The 21,582-nt window shown below is 32.8% G+C and overlaps 1 protein-coding gene across 1 annotated transcript; it reads left to right on the forward strand.

The window, feature by feature from the left end:
• Positions 1–633: 633 nt before the first annotated feature.
• Positions 634–18,330, forward strand: LOC127711001 (sterile alpha motif domain-containing protein 9-like). Its single transcript, XM_052216940.1, has 7 exons — positions 634–706; positions 3,118–3,208; positions 5,843–6,150; positions 7,131–7,365; positions 9,883–10,043; positions 11,874–16,538; positions 18,086–18,330. The coding sequence occupies exons 3-7, from the start codon at positions 5,859–5,861 to the stop codon at positions 18,106–18,108; spliced, it is 5,376 nt and encodes a 1,791-aa protein (XP_052072900.1). The 5' UTR covers positions 634–706; positions 3,118–3,208; positions 5,843–5,858; the 3' UTR covers positions 18,109–18,330.
• The last annotated feature ends 3,252 nt before the right edge of the window (positions 18,331–21,582 follow it).

Consider the following 21,582-nt stretch of genomic DNA (forward strand, 5'->3'; position numbering starts at 1 on the left):
GGATTAATGTAATTTTTTAATTTTGTAAATTAATCTGTATACTGAATTCAAATGGCTTTAGGAATAATTGGTTGGACGTTCATCTTGCTTACTATATGAATAAATTGTGACCGCACATTACAGTACCTATCATCTTATTGGACGTCGTATTTGGTATGATCTTTCATCTGTTTTGGTTCGAGCGCCAGAAATGTGTCTTATGTTTATTTTCTGTGACTTTACTGTTTAAAGAATGCTGAATTATTCGAAACACTTAGGGTTTTCTACCCTTATAGATATATAACCTTAGCCGTATTTGATAAAACCTATCGAAATCCTTTTTTTTTTCATGCTCTGTAACTTCCTATATTTGATTTCGCCGTTTGGTTAGAGCGCAAATGACGAGTCTTGCGAACACGAAACACGCGTCTGGTTCAAATTATAAGCCTAGTATTTTGATAAGTTTTTATTTCTGTCTTGTGTGAATACATAAACAGTTCAGGTGCAAACATAACTGAATATGTTCAGTCATATGCCGTGATTAAAATTATAATGTTTAGCACATACAGTTGTTTTCCCCCGGTTGAATGACACAGGGCAATATATATTGCACCTTGAAATTGATTTTTCCAATTCTATATATAGAAAATGTAGACATAAATCAATGCGCAACATGTATGCGTATGAAATATTTGAAAATGTGCGCCATTCCTAACGCAACATGAAGGTAAATTTTGATGTGTTTAGCATTTTAAAATTTATTAGTTCTTTTGATTTCAAACGCCCTGACATTAAACGAAACAGGGCAAAACACATGAAAGTTATTGTATGTTTCTTTCCTAGTACATTTAGTAATGATATGTAATCTGTCAATAATCTTTTACTTACACAAAGAATGGCGCGTTTTATTTTCATTGATCAAAATTTTGTATCATAATAAAATAAATTATAATCACACAAAATGTCCAAATTGCAAAGATAACTTTTCATGTCATGTTTTGCATGTACTAGCACACTTATTTGGTATTTACACACTTCATATGACTTAATCATATTTTGTGTGTTTTATTATCAAGGAAGTGAATTTTGTCAGTATAAATCTATATTGATTTCACGAATTTGAACGTTTTATGAGAAATCAAAAATAACTCTTCGATACTAAATGCTTTTATCGGGTTTTTTTTTAAATGCGTCTTGGATTATAATATATGAGCCCTGGTATCTTTGTTGTGTTGACCACTAGATCGATGCAACTGCTGGTGAAGGTTTCGTCGCGTTGGTATCACTTGTTTGGTAGTAAGCACTTCTATGTTGACACGAAATATCAATGATACGTTCATTTTCCGTAAGCTTTCTGTTATTCGATTTCAATTTATTTTCTACCCCAGACATCGATGACCTTAGCCGTACTTTGTGTCAACCTCGTGTATGATATGGCCTTCCTTCTGTTTTGATTCCAGCGCCACCCACCGACAATTCTATTGTAGACGAAACGTGCGTTTTTCGTAAACAATAATAAGGATCTTCGAACATAAAATTACGAGAAAGTACAAATTGAATCATAGACATAATTGCGAATGCTTGTGGCATTTTTGTTTTAATTCAAACCCTCTGTCGAATTTAAAATCAGGGGATTTTGTATGATTGCCGATGAGATAACTATCCATCAGAGTTTAAATAACGTGGATTTACATTCGAATAATTTCTTATATGATTCATACGTAGTGGATTTTGACACACAATTGCAGGACATCTATTAAACGTATTTTATTTTGAATTTGTATATGAATAAACGTTTGCGGGTTCTCTTTAAATACTCGTGACATATGTTATTTTTTTTATCCAAATGATTAACGTTTCGCTCATTCCTTGTATTTAACAAACTCATGGTTTGCTGTAAATTTGAAAATGAATTAAACTGTGTTTTTTCTTGATTTTTGTGGATACGGAAGGAATTCGATTATTGTTTTGTGCCTATATGTTTGAATTAGTACAGTTGTACATGTTATGCCTAAATACTTTTTAGTTGTGTCATTCATTTCAAGTTTTTGAACATATTGATTCTATACAATATAGGAAAAGAACCAAATTGATCCGATAATTGCTAGGCATCAAATTGGCTGATTCAGTGACAAAAAAGGAAGAATACAAATTTATTCGGCATTATGCAGTATTTGCCAATATTCTGCCCCGTACATTTTTCAAAGACACACAAAAAAAATTTAAATAATTTTCTAGATTTTCAGTAGCTCAATCGGTGATTTCAAGGCTATTGCGATGCCAGCTGTTTGAAAGTGGAATTAACAGGACCTTGTTATGATATGGATAGGTTGAACTGATAGTACCAAACCTTCCGAATTCCGTGGTAGGGGATAAAGCCAATATTTAAGATTACGCAAGGCATTCAATTTGAATATATTTCATACTTTTTAACTGTTTTTAACCAGTTCTGCATTTACAGCTTTCCCTTCTTGTTCAACGTATTAGAACGGCCTTTATTTAACTCTTTCAAATCTTGGGTATTCTTGCTATAATCCCAGTCATACGGTCTTAATTTAGCTATTTGGTTATTGCAAAAAGGACGTTCAGGCGTTGTCTGCGATTAATTCATTTACATATATAAGTTTTCTCTTATCATTTTTCATGCAAATAAAGCCTTAATTAAAATATAAAAATGTATTAGGTCTTGATACCATTCTCTGTTATCATCACCGTTGTGAAAACGATGCATGGTAAGCAAAGTTGACATGGTAACTTTGATAACTATGTTAAGGGGGAAAGGCACAAACAACCCTTAAAAATAAGGTATTTATTATGTTATCACTTGCATGTCTTTATATTGTGTCAATATTACATTTCAATAAAATATAACAGATTAAAGGGTTTGTTTGTTGTGTATAATTTTTGTATTTTCACATTTTCACACTTAGATGACGATGCCATAAAATTTGACATCAACTTTACATAGAAGATTAAAAAAAATCTTACCTTTCACAATTTATTATAAATATGCACTTACATGTACCATGTTAGAAATATGAATACTAATAAATTGTCAAATGAATTACATAACGTTAACATGTGTATAAACAGGTAAAATTTACATAACAAATATAGTACATATCTTTTTAAATCTAGAATAAAGTTCGGGTAAATAAACTGATGGCAGATTTTTAGGAAATCGAGGTGGAAGTTGATAAAGAAAAAAAGGCCATTGAAATCCACCAAGGTATGTAGATAATGGTATTTTGCAGTTATTAGTGATTAGTCATGCATGCTTTTATTACTCTAAATGAACACAATTTTGAAAAAGTTGAAGTGTTCAATACAAATATAATTACTTTCGTTTTGACATTTTACTGTTTCAAGAATCTTCATTGCGGTTTTACTCACTTTGAGTGTCTGAGCAGAAAGTGTAGCAGGGTTATGTCAAAGAACGTCTCGTCCTTTTTCTAAAAAAGTTCGTCGGAAGATACTAAGACCTTGTTGATGAATATTCCGTATCAACTTCACAAATAATACATGATGGTCTTAATGTATAGATTCAAGGTACTGACGTTGTTTATCATCTTAATTACGTGTTATAGTGTTCTTTTATTTGTCTTTGTAAATTATTAACCTTTACTGTTTGGTCCATTTTTGGAAATATCCGTTTGGCGTGACTCGGGACTTATACATCCCGCCATTGCGTTATTGTGATAAAGTCATTTTTTGTATTCTTATATTTCATTTTTTCGTATGTGCTTTGGCTATATACCATTTTGACATATTTGTTTGTTTTTATAGTGATTAAGATTATAACACAATGTTGACTGCTGTACCTCTATTTTTGACATTTCTACCTATTATGTCTGTTTGTTTTGTTCACATATTGTTGTCAATATAATTGAATTTTATGCGACTGGCATACAAGTGAGAGGTTTAGCTAGCTTTAAAAACAGGGTTAATCCACCATTTTCTACATAAGGAAATACCTGTACCAAGTCAGGAATATTACTCTAAATGAACACAATTGTTTTCCATTCGTTTGCTGTGGTTTTAATTTTGCCAATTGTTAAGGGACTTTCCGTTTTGAATTTTCCTTGGAGTTCGGTATTTCTGTTGTTTATTTTTTTTTGGAACTTCACCTTATCTGTGTCATGATGATCAAAATACGTTAGATTAGTCGTTACCTCAGTCACGTTCTATTTAACTTCTCTGTGCTGCTAAACCACGAAATCCAAGTGGTGAAGTTGAAATCATCCCTTTGTAAATTTTACTTGCCATCACGAGTTAGTTGATAGTTATAGAATATCTGTTTCACAGATGACGACGGATATTTTTTTTTCCAATTGTCGTAACTACAATCCCCTTCCCTTTTCCCGAATGTGACCTACCGAATTAGATTTATCACCGGTGGTGTACTTACATGAGCAACACGACGGGTGCCACATGAGGCGCAGGATCTGCTTACCCTTTCGGAGCACATGGGATCACCCTCAGTTTTTGGTCGGGTTAGAGTTGCTCAGTCTTTAGTTTTCTATGTTGTGTTTTGTGTACTGTTGCCGGTTTGTTGGTCTTTTTCTATTATAGCCACGGCATTGTCAGTTTATATTCACTTATGAGTGACAGAAAAACCTTGATGTTTCGAGTAATTCAAAGCTTTACAGAAATTAAATATTGTTATTTCATGTCAACACAAAAGTAGTGACCAATGGGTGGTGATTTCTTCAGGTTCGAAACGTTAAAATGCAATGGCATCGATCGAGTGGTTGTAAAATGTGATGAAAAATACAGGCTTATAATTTGCTACGCCAAACGATCGTCTCGTCTATATGAGACTGATCAGTGAAACTCGAATCAAAACAGATGAAAGTCCATCATGTCCATATCAGAAATCAATTCTAAAATTGACAAAAAGAGAGTGAAAATAATTGGAATCATATGAAATATAAACGAAATGAGGCCAGGTTGTTCGATAGGAAACACAGCTCCACGTGAGCAGTTCCTGCTACGCTTACATTATCCGTCACATGATTCGAAAGTCGCACCCAACAGTATGTTTTAAAATAAGCAAAATGAAAATATTAGTATTAACATTAAATTGACATCAGTGGTCATGTATGGTCTTCAATAGAGTTAACATTAAATTCAGAAAAGCTCTTCGGAAGCACGAAATTATTAAAGCGTTATTTTTATTTACTAGTCCTAGGTCGATATCCCTGCTGGTAGACTGCTAGTCACCAAGGGTATCATCAACTCAGTAGACAGTGCGTTGTTGCTGACATAATTTTCACAATCTTTTCCTAATTCTCCGTTGATAAATTAAGTAATTATTTAGAAACTAACACTACAACTCCTTCAGACAAAGTATACTTTAGATGATGTTTGCTATTTTATGTCCCTTTTGGTGATATAGATCGTTGCGTGTTTAGAACATATACAATATTGTGTTTCGAATTTTTGGGTTTGAGCGTTCCTCATAAATGTAAATCCGCAAAAGCGCTTCAGACGCACGAAATTGATATAGTGATATTTCATTAAAAAGTCACTTGAAACAATGTTATCATAATGATTAGCCAATTCATGATTGTTAACAGTGAAATAAACGATTTTCACTTTCATTTTGTATGACACGAGTTTCTGGGTTAACATAAATAAGGTATGCCGAAACCACATCACTTGAGAAGCTTCAAATCGGAAACGTATGAGATAATGAAAACGAAAGCGCCTAAAAACCAAACGGCTGATGTAAATCAGTGCAAAACTCACTGACGTTTCCTCATTCTTTACGTATTGTCGAGTACGCCATGTTTACCTTAATTGTATTGTTCTGCATAATGTTGTTTTTTAAATTAAATTAATAATGCAGTTAATTTTACAGGTTGTGAATTAAAGCAATGAAACGATCCTTTAGAGCGGTGCTTCGGACACTAAGAAGTTATTTGGTAAAAAATCTTCATGTGAATGACGAGGTTGTTGATGAATTGCTTTCATCTCTAGCATTAAACGAAACAGACGCTGAGATAATTGATCACGAAAAAAGTAACAGGGATAAAATAAAACGAATAATTCTTGCTTTATCGCCAAAAGATGATACAACTTATCACGCTTTTAAAGAATGTTTGAAGAAAACCAAGAACAATCATGTTCTCAAGAAAATAGAGGAAACAGAATCTGTCTGCACTTCAGGTTATTCAAATATTCAAGGAGTATTTTTCAGTCCAATTAACCCTTATGTGACGATTTTACAGAGTTTTGTCAGAATTTCCAAAATGAAAATCGACATAATAGTTCATTTAACTGTAAGAGTTTAATGACCCATTCATTAAAATCCTTGAAACGGTGCATAATTGTATTTTAACACACGTAACAAATCTTAAATAAACGTTAGAATAATACCGCTCCAAAAACAGTTCATATTGCTTTGTTTGAAATCAGTATGGTGTTGCTAGATATATCAATTCTTTCAAAGGATGCAAAATTACTATAGCGTCAAAGCAAAGTCATGCTCCTTAATGCCAAATTTCGCGTCACGTCGTTGTGCAGTAAATCCATTGTATGTTGTATTGTTTGATGTTTTTACTACAACCATAGTAATGAATTGGTAAAAACTTCTTTTTGGCCTATAATTTAAAATTTCTATTAACTTTCAAAAATAAATTCATGAAGAATACAATTTTAGATTTTCTTAATGCGTTTTAACTCGGAGTTGAATATTTAAATCCCATTTGGCTATTTATGTTGGAAAATAGTCACAAAATTTCTCGAAATAAAAAAAAGGCACGGTAATGTTTCTTTATTTTGTGATATCTTATAATTTTCCTCTTACTGGGGTTCGTGTTGCTTAGTCTTTAGTTTTCTATGTTGTGTTTTGTGTACTATTGTTTGTCTGTTTGTCTTTTTCTTTTTTAGCCATGGCGTTGTCAGTTTATTTTCGATGTATGAGTTTGAATGTCCCTCTGGTATCTTTCGCCCCTCTTTTACTGTATACAACATACATCAAAATAGTAAAACGAAGACAGTGTTAATCTAATGCTGACTACGAGTTTCAATAATGAGGAAAAAACCTAAACCTTTGTAAAAACTTTATGTGACGAAAGTCATATTTTTAAACGTTGTTCCCTAATCAATCAAAATGTTATCAATTATAAGTATAAACTTCATTGCAGAAGTCGCAGAACATACCGAAGCAACAAAACAAATCTTACTCGAGTATTTCAAAGCTGATACCACAGAGACTTTTATATCTCTTTATGAAATACAGGACATTTTGTTAAGTGATCAGACTTCAAGATGTCATGAGGAATTTGTCGATGATGTCCTTGAAACGGAATGGCTTACTGACATAGTCAGATCTTTGTTTCCCGAATCTCAAGAAGGCATCGTTTCTACAAGTAGTCGCAGGTAAGATGAAAATAAACAAAGCAGACAATTCCTTGACACCGGCATTAGGAAATATATTTTTCTCGACGTATATCGATAAGCGCATATTACGTATTATAGAAACAATGAATAAGCGTTGATTCTTGAAAAGGAAGCCATGAGCCCGAAGGGCAAATGGTTTGTTTTTCGTGAATCAACGCGTATCCATTGTATCTATAACTTAAACTATTGTGTTGATGTCTTTTCAAAATAAATGCCTTTCTTAATCAGAAGGTATTGTGAGTGAGTTTAGATAACCATGTTATCATGTTCAACGATGCATTAATAAATCAAGTTCACAATTAATTGGTTAGAGAAATACAAATATAACATAACACGTCTGTCTTTAAATTATCAGGCATCTGAATATTATCCGTAATTTACAAAATAAGACATATTCGAACTTATTTCTAAGTATATATAATAAGTATGTTACCGAAATTTCTAGCATGAAGCTTAATTCTAGGCACATCACGATTTACTCGCATAGGGATTTGCGAATAAACATTTGTAAAATTATGTAGTAAAACAGATGAAATCATATCATATTTATAAAACAAAAATGGACAAATTGAATGTAATAATTTTCGTTTCAAATATGTGAAATAGCCAATAATAATCCAAAAATAAACGGGAAAACCCGCTATTATTCCAAAAATATCCACAATAACATGCAAAATAAGAAAAAGGGAAAAACTAAAGAATAGGGACAACAAAGAGAATACAGCGATTCGAAACTAAACAGACAAGGTTCTACCTTTAACTTGACTATTTAACCCATTGATCTTAACCATGCTAACCTCGCGGCTACCAACTTATTAAATACCATTGCCTATTATGTATATATAAAGGTACAAGACCTGTGTGTCCATTGTACCGATGTGTATCATATGTTCATTAATATATATATATACATAATAGACATCTAAATTGCAACCCATTGGTAGCCGAGAGGTTTCGTCGATGTGTTGATGCCAGTCATACATAAAAGATTTCAAGGAGGTTCGATTCCCAGTGAAGGTATATAAAAATTACAAAAATCAAAGGTAAAGTTTTAAATTAATTCCATTAGTGAACAGAAATCAGTAAATTAGCCAATTCAAACTTAATGAAATAAGGCACACAAAGGAAACAATTGAATATAATTTGGTGTGACCATTTCGGCGACAGATTTAGGAAGCGTTGTTTCTAGAAAAAGAATCCACGGTAAATGAATAGACTGACGTCACGACAATGGTTTAACACAATTTCTCCTATTACTAAATGTAGATTTTCCCCCAAGACGTCACATTTTAACAATCAACTAGTAAATTAAGGACTTTTTCTAATCAATGTACTAATAAACCGACAGAAAAGGAAATTTTACGTATATTTTACTGTCAACGGGTATTTTATTTCAAATTAGTCATGCAGTAATTGTTTTCCTATTTGTAATTGCAGCAAATAATGAAATGATAATACAATTTATTATCTAAACAATCTTGATCCTTCTGTTGGAATTTAAAATAATTGTGCCAAATCTGGCTAAGGCCATCTGCGCCAGGAGTTTATGATGTCAAATAAGGCAAACTACTATTTTTGGTGGTGTCATTTGTTGGTATTTGACGTAGTATGGTGTTATGTCCATTATTATGGTAATTCCTGTTTTTTTTGTTAATGTATTATTAGACAAAAGGACATTTTAGAAACATCTAAAATCCTTATTTAGGCCAGCATTGACAACCTCGTACACTCAATTAAAGTCATGTCATACTTCAAATTAAAACAAAATGAATATGTTTTGTATTCTTGAATGGCTAAGTTTTACTTTAAAAGAAGTGAACATGGACTTTCTTGTAAAAGGTTCCTCTATCTTATTAAAATATTCAGAAATGTACTGCTATCAAATAACGGTCTTCCCGTACTCTAATTCGCTGACATATTTCCGAACGCAGTGACCTTAACTACGAGGCATCTCGTTAGAACTTTTGCCATCTCACATCGCAAGTGCGACGGGAAAACCGTGATGACACAATGTAAACAACGTTGACTAGAAGGTAATTAGTAATAACAGAGTCTTAAAGAACACATTCAATGCTCCACATTTAACAACTGTTATGTAAAATTTAACCAAAGGGAAATCATGGAAAATACCAAAAACATCGCTCTATCAATTCACTTATTTTTCACGTGCTCCATGATTCTGTGTTGATTGTTTATCAATGTCACGATTCTGTAAACTTCGGCAACAAACTCGATAGTTAATTAGCTTGCGATCAACAACCACTGAATGAAATATTATGTGTCGACATAATGGATTCATAGTAAATGTAAAAATCGTGAATATAGGACTAAGTATAGTAATATGCATTTACTGGGTTAATAATTTCCTTTACATTATAATTACAAGAAACTCGTTTCATGTGACTTTAACAATTTCGCAAAATGCCCTTTATTAATGGTTTATCAGTCCTGATTTGTAAAAAATATTTAAATAACTCATTGTATTTTTATTAAAAGGAGTAAAAAGAAAAAGGGAAGAAAAAGAAATAAAAGTTCCACAACCAAGACAGAATTTGGTTTTTATGGAATAGGATTCCTTTGTGGACCTGATGAAGAATATGCCAGGCAGAGACAAGAGTCAGAATCAAGCCAGTTCAGTGACACGGAGAAAGATTATGGTAAATAACATACAATTAAAGTGAGGTATATGTTAGCCCGTCACACATTTATCTAAAGAGTGCCTACATTCCACAATGCTAGTTATTTGTGTTTACTATATAACTAGAACTATTAGAAAAAATCAATGTGTGTCTGCTTCATTTTTTTTCTTCTACTTCATTATGGATTTTCCCTAGCAGCTTTTTTGATTTTATGACTACTTATAAGTGTTATGTAGACAACATATGCGTTAAGGCTTACTAAATTATATGCCTGGTATCTTTGATGACTTTGTTTACTTGCACGACGTGTTGGATATGGCAGAAATGATATTTGCTCATAACAAATTGATTACTTATGCAACAACATTTGCATTAATGTAATGAGTTTTTTCCCGTACACTATCCTTTTTTCTGAATGATCTTTTATGCTAATTGGTATGGTAATGTTTATCTTTAAAGGTTGAAAAAACAGATATATTATATAACAGTGCCTGTATCGCTCCCTGGTGGAAAAATTGCCAGTTTGCTTTTAAATGCACAAACTATATGGTGATGATTATCTTTGCTATTTGCATGAATAACCGTGCTCCTTTAGGTTTTAAAGATAATAGCAAAAACTGCAAAAGACAGTAAAAATAGAGATATTTCAAGGGCAATAAATCCTAAACTTGTTGGTAAATACATCTGGTTATGCTGATCATTTTTGCAATCTACATTGTCAACCTTGCTCCTATAATTTTTGAAATAATGACAAGAAAATGCCAAACAAGGCCAATAACTATAAGAAGTCGATTGTCAACTTCGGTAAAGTTTATTTATTTGAAGGAGTTAGTTTGCTTAACATCTTTGTCATTAAAAGTTTATATGCATCTATAATAGTTTCTGCAAAAAACTTCAAAATTTGATAAAATTGTCCTTCAAAAATATAACTCCTATAAGGGATCAATTAACAATTTCGGTCAGTTTGACTAATTTGTAGATTTTAACTTACTGAACATATTTGCTGTTTAAAATCTCATCTTTTAACAGTTTTCAAGATAATAAACAAAAAACAGAACAATTTAGCAAATGTATTATTTCAGGAACAATAATTTCAAAAAGGAATGTTGGATTGTCTGAAAATTTCATGACAGACAAATCTTACAATGCTTATCAGTGTTGCTTAAACGGCTTAAGTTTTTTTAGATGTAAGCCAAAATTTACCCCTATGTTCTATGTTTAGCTCTCATAAAAAAAATTTGATCAACACATATATTCAAATTGATAAGTGACGGGCGACATTAGATACCAGGAACACGCCAGTTTTGTTTGATAGCGTATAAACGATTTTAAATGATGACAGTAGAACTTTTGAAGTTATGATGTCAGTCGGTCTGGTTTAAGTCTGTTATGTGAAATTGGTAGTAAATCCGATAATTCACTGGTACCAATGTGAGAATCTGTAAATACTTGTTTTTCTCAAACTTTGGACCAAGATAATGTTTCCTATTTCCTGTAGCACAACTGTAAACATGCTCAGGTGGGAAGTTCAAAATCTAAAGATATCTTGTAGTCTAATGGAAAGGGATATGATCAAACTGCTCTATAACAAATACGAACGCTTTTTGTCAGTAAAATATTTTTTTTAATTGTTTCTTTAATGATTACTTTTATGGGATTAAACATAGTACCTATATTTTTGTCATAAACACTCTAAACGATCATAGACTTGTGTATTGCTTTTAAATGTCTTAGCAAAGTTTGTTTTTAACTCTAGAAATTGTTTAACATGTTTAAGGAGGAAGATTATAACAGTGTTTGAGTAGAAAACGTTTGTAAATAATAATATAATTATTTGTTTATCTATAGATGAATGCACGAACTACGCTAAACCAAAGTTGATTGATTTATCAGTTCATGAATTTTATCTCTGGTTGAAACAAGTATTGGAAAATCATTGCAATGATTCAAATGCAGCCGAGAAATTTAAGGATGATGATATTGATGGATCAGTTTTTAACGAAATATCCGATGCTGAACTTCGGGAGTATCTTCCAAAACTTGGTCAGCGTAAAAAGGTACAAATGATGTGGGCAGAATATATAGCAAATAAAACAGATCTGGAAGGGAACACTGTAGCAGATAGGACAAATACAGGATGCAAGGCACCCGACGGGAAAAACATAACTCAGTCAATTCGCCCTTTTGACTGTCCAAACTCGTACAAGCATAAATATTTGCATGGTGCATTTGTCCCCATTAGTGAAGCACGAAGGGGTAATCCACTGTGCCCAGTGCATACATATCTTGGGGGGAATAGAGGAACACTATTATCTACGAAAGATACAACAGCTTTAGCAGTTGCAATTGTAAAATTTGGATCTGCGTGCATGAATGATAAAACAAATGGCACAATTCATTTTGGAATTGCATGTAATGGAGAAATAAAAGGATGTTCTGTGGATTCAAAAGTGTTTGAACGAAGAGTAACCAAATGTATTAGAAAATCTTTTTATGATGGTCAAATAAGCATAGCTTTGAATTGCATACGGCCACCACAGTTTATTGAAGTCATTGGAGAAAATACTTCAAATGAGTCTTTGTATGTCATTGAAGTTGATGTAGTGTCCTCCACAAAGTTTGTTGAGGACTTTGCTTTTTTCTTAAAACCTGCTAATGACGATGAATCTGATAGTCAGCTGTACAGATATGATAAAGAAATGAAATGTCTCAAACCTAGAGAAATAGATTTATACATGAAAGACGAAAAAAATAAATTATATCTTGCAAGAAAAGAGTTGGAGGAAATTCAGTTAAAACATCCAGATGTGAATTGCTTTCAAAGCCTGAAAGACTTTTTATGTTGTGGTAACGAACAGTTTGAACAGTCAATATATCCACTTCTTATTTTGAACACTGTGAATGAGCATGAAAACGAAAATTTCGAATTTATGAAACATATTCAGTGGCGAGCTGTCTTTGATTTCAACAAGCACATGGAAAACGGAAATGTCCGGGAATATTTGGAAAAAAATCATGGAATGGTGTTTAACGTAAATTTTATCGAGGATTTTGACCCTAAGAAAATGAAAGAAAGTACAATGAAGCAGACAATAGAAAACTTGAAATCTACATCATTACCAAATTGGATATACTGCAATGGACCAACAAAAGAATGCAGCTTTATAGACGATCCTACTCAGTGGAAAATGGAACGGAGTGGTAGTTTCAGGAAAGCAATCGAATTTTATGTAGACAATATACCGCAAGGTAGAGGTAGAGTTCTTATCCCTTTATTTTGCAACGAAAACAGCTTACTTGTCGAAGCGGCCGAAGAATTTTTTATTAAATTTAGAAACAGTTGTTTGATAATAACTGAGAGTGAAACAATGTCTTGCGGTTTAAGAGAAGATTTGCATAGACGAAATGTTTTTACATCCAATTCTAACATTGACAACTATTTTTTGATTGGCCTCCCTTGGAAGCAAGTAAATGAAGCAGTTTTTCGCTTTTCACCAAAGACACCAAACCCTGATGATGTAGAATTGCAACGTTCAACTGGAGTACCATTAAGAGTGCCAATAGTGTTTAAACGAGAATTGTGTGATCTAGGAATACTTGCATTTAATGAATGTTGTGCAATAAGGCAAATGGACGATGAAACAAAAGAACAATTTAGGAGGCTTAATGGGGAGAACTTTTACAGGGGCAATACAGTGTCTTGGCCTAATTTTTATTTCTCGGACCAGGTTTTACAGCGTTATGTTCACACGAGACTCGTTGAATATATACTGGAAGAAGCAAAAGCTCTGGGCAATTTTAACCAGCCCGTTAGAGAAGTTGTAATATACCATCAACCAGGTGCGGGAGGAAGCACAACAGGTAGGCACATTTTATGGACCTTGAAGGACAGGTTTCGTTGCTGTGTAGTTGAGAATATTACAAAACAGACTACTGCACAAATAAATCGCTTAAGATTGTATGGAGAAGACAACATTAATCAAATAAATCCAGTAATTGTTTTACTTGATATTGACGACGAAGAAGCAGTAGCAAGATTACACGACGAATTAAATGTAGAAAGTCGAAAGCACAATTGTCAAGTTTACTGCGTTTTACTAATTTGTTGTCGAGTGTCTGAAATACCATGGACAAAAATACCTGCAAAGGTTTTTCTACAACAACGACTTACTGATCATGAATTAGATTGGTTCAATGAGAAATATAAACATATGGTAGAAATTCACAAAAACGAAAGAGGTTGTGACCCCAATACACTACTGTCTTTTAACATCATGAAGGAAAATTTCAATATGACAGCTATTAGTAAATATGTCAAAACATATGTACAGGATCCCTTATTGACGAAGGAGCATAAGTTCTTGCTTAAATATTTGTCAATTCTAAATCACTATGACATTAGATTTCAACCAGTTCCTATCAACTGCTTTGATCCTATAATGGGTAATTTGAATTGGCCTCTTCATTTGCCACAGTCTATCAAAGTATTAGTTAATCCAGTTCCAGTACATGGAGTTAGTGGAATTATACCTTGTATAAGAATAACAAACTATTTGTTGTCCCTTCCTGTGCTAAATGCGGTTTTAGAGCTTAGCAAAGAATTGGATTCGGATGAGTTTAGCTTTACAATAGGAGAAGTAGCAAAGGAATTGTTGCAATCGAAACTCATCAACCAATTTTCAGGATCCGAGGTTAATAAAAAGTTTGAAAGAATTCTTGCAGACATTGTTAAAAAACGGTCGTTTTCCCATTCTGGAGAAAAACCAAAGCCCTTCAGTTTACTTATTATGACCCTATTTGATGCGAAGGATTATGATTCATCAATAGACATAATTGAGAGAATCTATGAAATTACTGACGATCCATTTGTAGCCCAACAACTAGCAAGATTCCATGCTGAAATCGGTAACTGGGAAAATGCGCACAATGCTATTGAGCAAGCAATGAAACAGAAACATGATAATGCATATCTTAATCACACTTGTGGACAAATATATAAAATGCAATTTGAAATTATCTGCAAAGATACTACCAACTTCCAGGAGGACGATATAATGCATGCCCTCTGGATAGCTCAGAAATCACAGTTTTACTTCAGAGAGGCGCAACGAATCACTAGAACTGAAAACATATCACCGCAAAATCCAGCTGGATTTGATGGAGAGATTCGACTTTCAATTGAATTACTAAAAACATTTTGCATTCCAGATGTAGTAAATATATGCCAAAGGCGAATGCATGCTATGTCAATAAAAAAAACTGCGATGACCGACTGTGCTTGCAAATTTGTTAACGGACTTGGCGAAAGTACTTTAAGCGCAATAGAATCCTTACAGACAGAGATTTTCAGAATGCAAGTAAACCCATTTCAGCTGCATAGTGACTATGTGACATCTCTTCTTGAAAATAAGCAAATACAACAGTACAAGAAAGATTTTCACAAGTATTTCAACAGAAGTATGCGAAAACAGACACATGAAAAACCACCAATTTCTTCGTTCATCGATGCAACAGAGGCTAAAACTGAAACCCTTTCGAATGTTGCTAAGATTTACGAGTCTCGTTTTGGACTTGGTTCTAACCATTCTAACCAACAAAATAGAATTTTTCTAGCTGCTTCTGTTGAATTAGCTCTACGGGATATACCAATTCATCCAAATCATGCATTACAATTACTGAAATGTAGCAGATATTTTTACGAAAAGTTATCAAATGTAAGTTTCACTTGTACATTAGAGGCTCATCTGATGATAGCATTACTACACTGGCCATTGGAAACAAAGGTACAGTTACGTGAAAGTCTTTGTTCGCATTCAGTGCTGATCAATGTACTTGAATCATGGAAACAAATAATAGATGAAAAACCAACAAAAACAAAAAATGTTGATAAAATGATCTGCTTTCTTTCAAAAGACGATAAATTTCCATGTGTTATAAGAGCAGACAATATCTCAAAGAGTAATCTTTATACCATTTTAGGAACAGTGTGTTCAAACGGTTTTGATATTGATATCAAACCATATACCTTTCGTACTGAAAATATACCACCAATTAGAATTCAACTATTGAATCAGGTTAAGCTTTCTTCAATGTGGAATAAGCCTGCAGAAGTGTTTCTAGGCTTTGGCCTATATGGCCCAAAAGCAGATTTACTTGACAATGTTCCGACAAGTGCCATAAGCAACTCACCTAGAAATCGAATAGATCTGAAAAGTCCTTCCCCAAGCAGTATCAATGAAAAATGTATCAAATCAAAGGAAAAGACACAAAAAGGAAACACAAAGGAACGAGGTAGAAAAAAACCACAACAACAAGTTGGTAGACACGCCGGAAACCGTTTTCCATTTTTTACACGTGTACCAAATGTTCCAACAAGTATGGGACCACAATATGGAGTTCCATTTCCTATTTCACCTTTGTCGCCTACACCCTTGAGATATCAAATGAATCCTTTTATGCACTCGCAACAGTCACAACAAGGAAATATGGGAATTTTTCCAGGTCAATCAAGGTGTAAGTATAGACACACGCACATATTTGTTCATGGTCAATTAAAGTAAAACACGTGTTATAAGAGCAGACAATATCTCAAAGAGTATTCTTTATACCATCAAAGAAACAGTGTGTTTAAACGATTTTGATATTGATATCAGTAGCACAGGTTAACCTTGTTACTCAGTGTCTTATTCAAATGAAAGTATCATATTTTGATAAAATTCTGTAATTGCAATACAATTCATACAATTGTCAATGCACATAAGGGATGCGGTAGTAAATTTGAAGACTGTAAGAAAACTTTGATTTTGTCATAATTATTGTGAACAGGACCTATCAGAACTTTATTTTTCATGAAGATCAAACATACCTTTGAGCTGTTATTATTGAATAATTCGTGTTCTGTAATACCTTCACTTTATAAACTGTTCTAATAACATAGAGTAAATATTATCAAAATAAAAAAAACCAACAAAATGAGGGGTCAGAATTTTTTTTAGACTAATAATGAATATAGAACTCACCTTTGTAAGGATAGGCAAAGGAACCATGCTATAGTCAATTGTCTTTGGAAAACATGATATTATCTACATTTGTTATGTTTTCCAAGTCCATGAAATGTTTTTATTTTCCATATTTCAAATGAAGTTATATTTACGATCTGTATTCTAGGATATATATTTGGCATTTTATAATTTTTATTTTTATTTCGGTAACTATGCTCAAAATAGAAATTCATTTCAAAAAATATGAAACGACCTTGTCCGATGAAGGTTATGGGTGCTATAAACAGTTTCGTATAAAAAACTAGGTGTTATTCCCTGACTAAAAATAGCCAAGGAGGGAAATCCCTTTTTATTTACATAATTGGTGAAAAAATATCATGTTTTTTTTTAATTTGATGGTAAAAATTAGTTAGATAGCTTTCAATTAAAACAGGCTGAATGATTAAAATATTTTTTAGAATTAGATTAAATATACATGTTTTAAGGGTAGACAACACTGTAAACTTCCTGGTTTTTTTTTTGGTAGTGAAAATTGAAAACTTATTTGTAGCTACTGTAGCTCTTTCCGAAGCAGGCGAACGTACCCTGAAGCGAGAATGTTTTAAAAGACCAGGTAAAAATCTATGAAATTCATACAGTTTTGTTTATCTGAAATGTGCCTGTATCATGCCTTCATGGGTGTGCACATGACTTGATTTCAGGTTTTTCATGTTGAGATTGGGCATTTTTTTTCATTTTCTCTGGATAGAACTTTTTTATTATGTTAAAATTACACTTTATTTTTATGTCAATATAAACTAGAGAAAATTCTGATTCAAGTGATATCTAGTTTCATACACGTATCTTTATTAACAATACCACCACTAAGGGTCACTTATGCATGGTCCCTCAAAATATGATGTCATATACAAAAACTATTGATTACAACCTATATATTCAATCATGTGTTGTGCGCACGGAAATCTGTACGATCGTTTTATTTTTAAATCTATTGAATATACCGAAAATCATATTTCTTCATTGGATGAATAAACAATGAAACTTTTGTTCTATTTTTAGATTACAGACCAAGGCCACAATAAGCGAGACTGCACATTGATATACTGTATATAAGCTCTTGTAGCGTACAAAAATATTCATATTAGAAATGTACAGTTATGTGACTACATCAAAACGAAACACAAAATGCTTATTTGTGAGATTGTATTTATCAGGTTTATTTTATGTTTAATTTTTTCCTCTCATATATAATATAAATTTGGCAATATTTCCATCTTAATAAAATAACATTTCAACAGCTCCTACATATGAAGTACATATCTCCCAGTCGCTAAGAAATTCCAGGGATTACATGTCCGTTTAAGGCTTCATTGATAGAGAGTTTGGGATTACAAGAAATATCTTGTGCAATGGTTCATAATGGTATAGTTTAAGCCATCTATTCTGAAACTTAAAAGACTCCATCATATGATTTGGTTGACAGTTACAAAATATCAGAGTAAAAGATGACCACTGATATTTTCCCTTTGTCAAAGCTACTATCCCGTTATTTTCCTGGTTTATTCCCTCATCGAATCCGACTATCTTCAGATTTTTAAATGTTTGTAGCAACACGAAGGGTGTCTATAATGGAGCAGAGGCTACTTATCCCTCCTCTCTAGTTTTCTGTGTAGTGCTTTGCATGAGGACTGTTGTCTATTGTTTTTCTTTTGACCATATTATTGTCCGTGTTTCTTTGTCGTACGAATTTTTTTATTGTCTCTTAGTATCTATTTGTTATTGTGTTCCCTCAATTATCATCTCATTGAAACCTTCCTTATAAAAACAATAAGACGTGGTATGATTGCCAATGGGCACCTAATCTACCAGACCAAAAGGACGTATAAAAGTATTAACAAAAATACCGAGTTCTAAGTTACATTCAAAAAGGGGGAAGTGTCCTTTTCGATTGTTGTTGAGGATTGTATTATATATTATATATAGATATAAGAAGATGTGGTATGAGTGCCATTGAGACAACTCTCCATCCATGTCACAATTTGTAAAAGTAAACCATTATATGTCAAAGTACGGCCTTCAACACGGAGCATTGGCTCACACCGAACAGCAAGCTATAAAGGGCCCCACAAATGACTAGTGTAAAACCATTCAAACAGGACAACCAACGGTCTAATCTATATAAAAAAAAACGAGAAACGAGAAATACTTATGAACCACATCAACAAACGACAACCACTGAACAACAGGTTCCCGACTTAGGACAGGTGCAAACAAATGCAGCGGGTTTAAACGTTTTAACAGGCGCCAACCTTCACTCTAACCTGAAATAATAGTATAACATCACAACATAGAAAGACACACTATAGAATATCAATTGAAATGGCTTAACTCAATCAAAAGATATATTATCAAAAACAAGTAAACATACACTGAACGAATAAACTTGATCTATGACACAATGTAAATACGAAATCACTAAAAAAAGGGAGTGGGATGTAAAACAATATCAGAAAGACAACCATAACCTTGGACAAAATGCCGTTAAATAAAAAAACGTACACAGGTAAATAAAAATAATTTTGTTGTAAGGAGTACATGGAGTACGGAAATATTTTTTACAAAATAAATAAATTTGTTGTTCATAGTACGAGAACAGAAGTGAAAATTTATCGTCATTCTAAATACTCATCAAAGTTGTTATATATTAGAAATAGTGAGATGAGATAAAACACAAAATAAGTAAACATTAAATAACAAAAATGCATTACAAATTGTATCAACAGGTCAAATTAAAACGAAAGTACGATTTGAGAGTACTCGCAGTTACTAAAAGCTAGTTAAAAGCCAAAAACAATTAATAATAAAAAAAAAAATCATGCATCAGAGACTAAAATCAACTAAAACACATCCCAGTGATTTAGTGTTTTAACGTCATGGCCAGTCAAAGAAGACATGACTTGTGCAATGTCAAAATAAAAGTATCGACAGGCAGTAGGATAGTTAGGATTTAACCATTTAATAAATATGTATAATGTTATATATAGAAAAAGTAATCTAAACAAGTCTAAATTGAAAACAACGTTCAAACCTATATGATTGCGTTGGATAAAAACCGCAATTTTTATACGTGTTCATGCAAAACAAATTTCTTGGTAGAGGGGTCTAAATACAGCACAAACAACATTTTCCAAAAGACCAAAAGAGTGAAAAAGTATATTTTAACAAAGCGCACTTGACTAGCAGGTCGAACAACTGATGAACCCTGCTGACTGCCATTGGCGATTGCCAAATAAACAGATCACAGATGTAACAAAATGGATCTTAATTATAAATTTATTACCAAACATAAAACAATAAACTTGCGGAAAAGATGGTATACCGCAAACATAAGGTGCAAAAATGTTTACACCATATCCGGATTTCGACAATTAATGTCTCTTCAGTGATGTCAGGAATCGAAACGGTATTTTGAAGGCCATATTATTTACCTCAATTTAGGATAGACTTTTGAATTTTGAAAGAGCCGAAATAGGATGAACGGATCATATAAACCCGAAGCAAATATAATACAAGCCCAAACGAAAAAATATAAACAAGTCTAAATTGAAAACAACGTTCAAACCTATATGATTGCGTTGAATAAAAACTTGTTTTTATCCAACGCAATCATATAGGTCTGAACGTTGGTTTTCATTCAACGCAATCATATAGGTTTCAAGAGTCTATCCTAAATTGAGGTAAATTATATGGCCTTCCAAATACCGTTTCGATTCCTAACATCACTGAAGAGACATTAATTGTCGAAATCCAGATATGCTGTACAAATTTTTGCACCTCATGTTTGCGGTATACCATCTTTTCCTCAAGTTTATTGTTTTATGTTTGGTAATAAATTTATAATTAAGATCCATTTTGTTACATCTGTGATCCGTTTATTTGGCAATCGCCAATGGCAGTCAGCAGGGTTTAAGAACATCAGTTGTTCGACCTGCTAGTCAAATGCGCTTTTTCACTCTTTTGGTCTTTTGAAAAATGTTGTGTGTGCTGTATTTAGACCCCTCTACCAAGAAATTTGTTTTTCATGCACACTTATAAAAATTGCTGTTTTATCCAACGCAATCATATAGGTTTGAACGTTGTTTTCAATTTAGACTTGTTTAGATTTTTTCGTTTGGGCTTGTATTATATTTGCCTTCGGGTTTATATGATCCGTTCATCCTATTTCGACTCTTTCAAAATTCAAGAGTCTATCCTAAATTGAGGTAAATTATATGGCCTTCCAAATACCGTTTCGATTCCTAACATCACTGAAGAGACATTAATTGTCGAAATCCAGATATGGTGTACAAATTTTTGCACCTCATGTTTGCGGTATACCATCTTTTCCTCAAGTTTATTGTTTTATGTTTGGTAATAAATTTATAATTAAGATACATTTTGTTACATCTGTGATCCGTTTATTTGGCAATTGCCAATGGCAGTCAGCAGAGCTAAGAACATCAGTTGTTCGACCTGCTAGTCAAATGCGCTTTGTTAAAATATACTTTTTTCACTCT

Source organism: Mytilus californianus, unplaced genomic scaffold, assembly GCF_021869535.1.
Source record: "Mytilus californianus isolate M0D057914Y unplaced genomic scaffold, xbMytCali1.0.p SCAF_8, whole genome shotgun sequence".
In the NCBI taxonomy this organism is placed as follows: domain Eukaryota; kingdom Metazoa; phylum Mollusca; class Bivalvia; order Mytilida; family Mytilidae; genus Mytilus; species Mytilus californianus.

Coding starts and splice junctions, on each gene's coding strand:
- LOC127711001 (XM_052216940.1), top strand. CDS start 5,859: ATGAAACGATCCTTTAGAGCGGTGCTTCGGACACTAAGAAGTTATTTG. Junction 7,366..9,882: donor GTTTCTACAAGTAGTCGCAG/GTAAGATGAAAA, acceptor TTTTATTAAAAG/GAGTAAAAAGAAAAAGGGAA. Junction 16,539..18,085: donor TTTTCCAGGTCAATCAAGGT/GTAAGTATAGAC, acceptor TTCTATTTTTAG/ATTACAGACCAAGGCCACAA.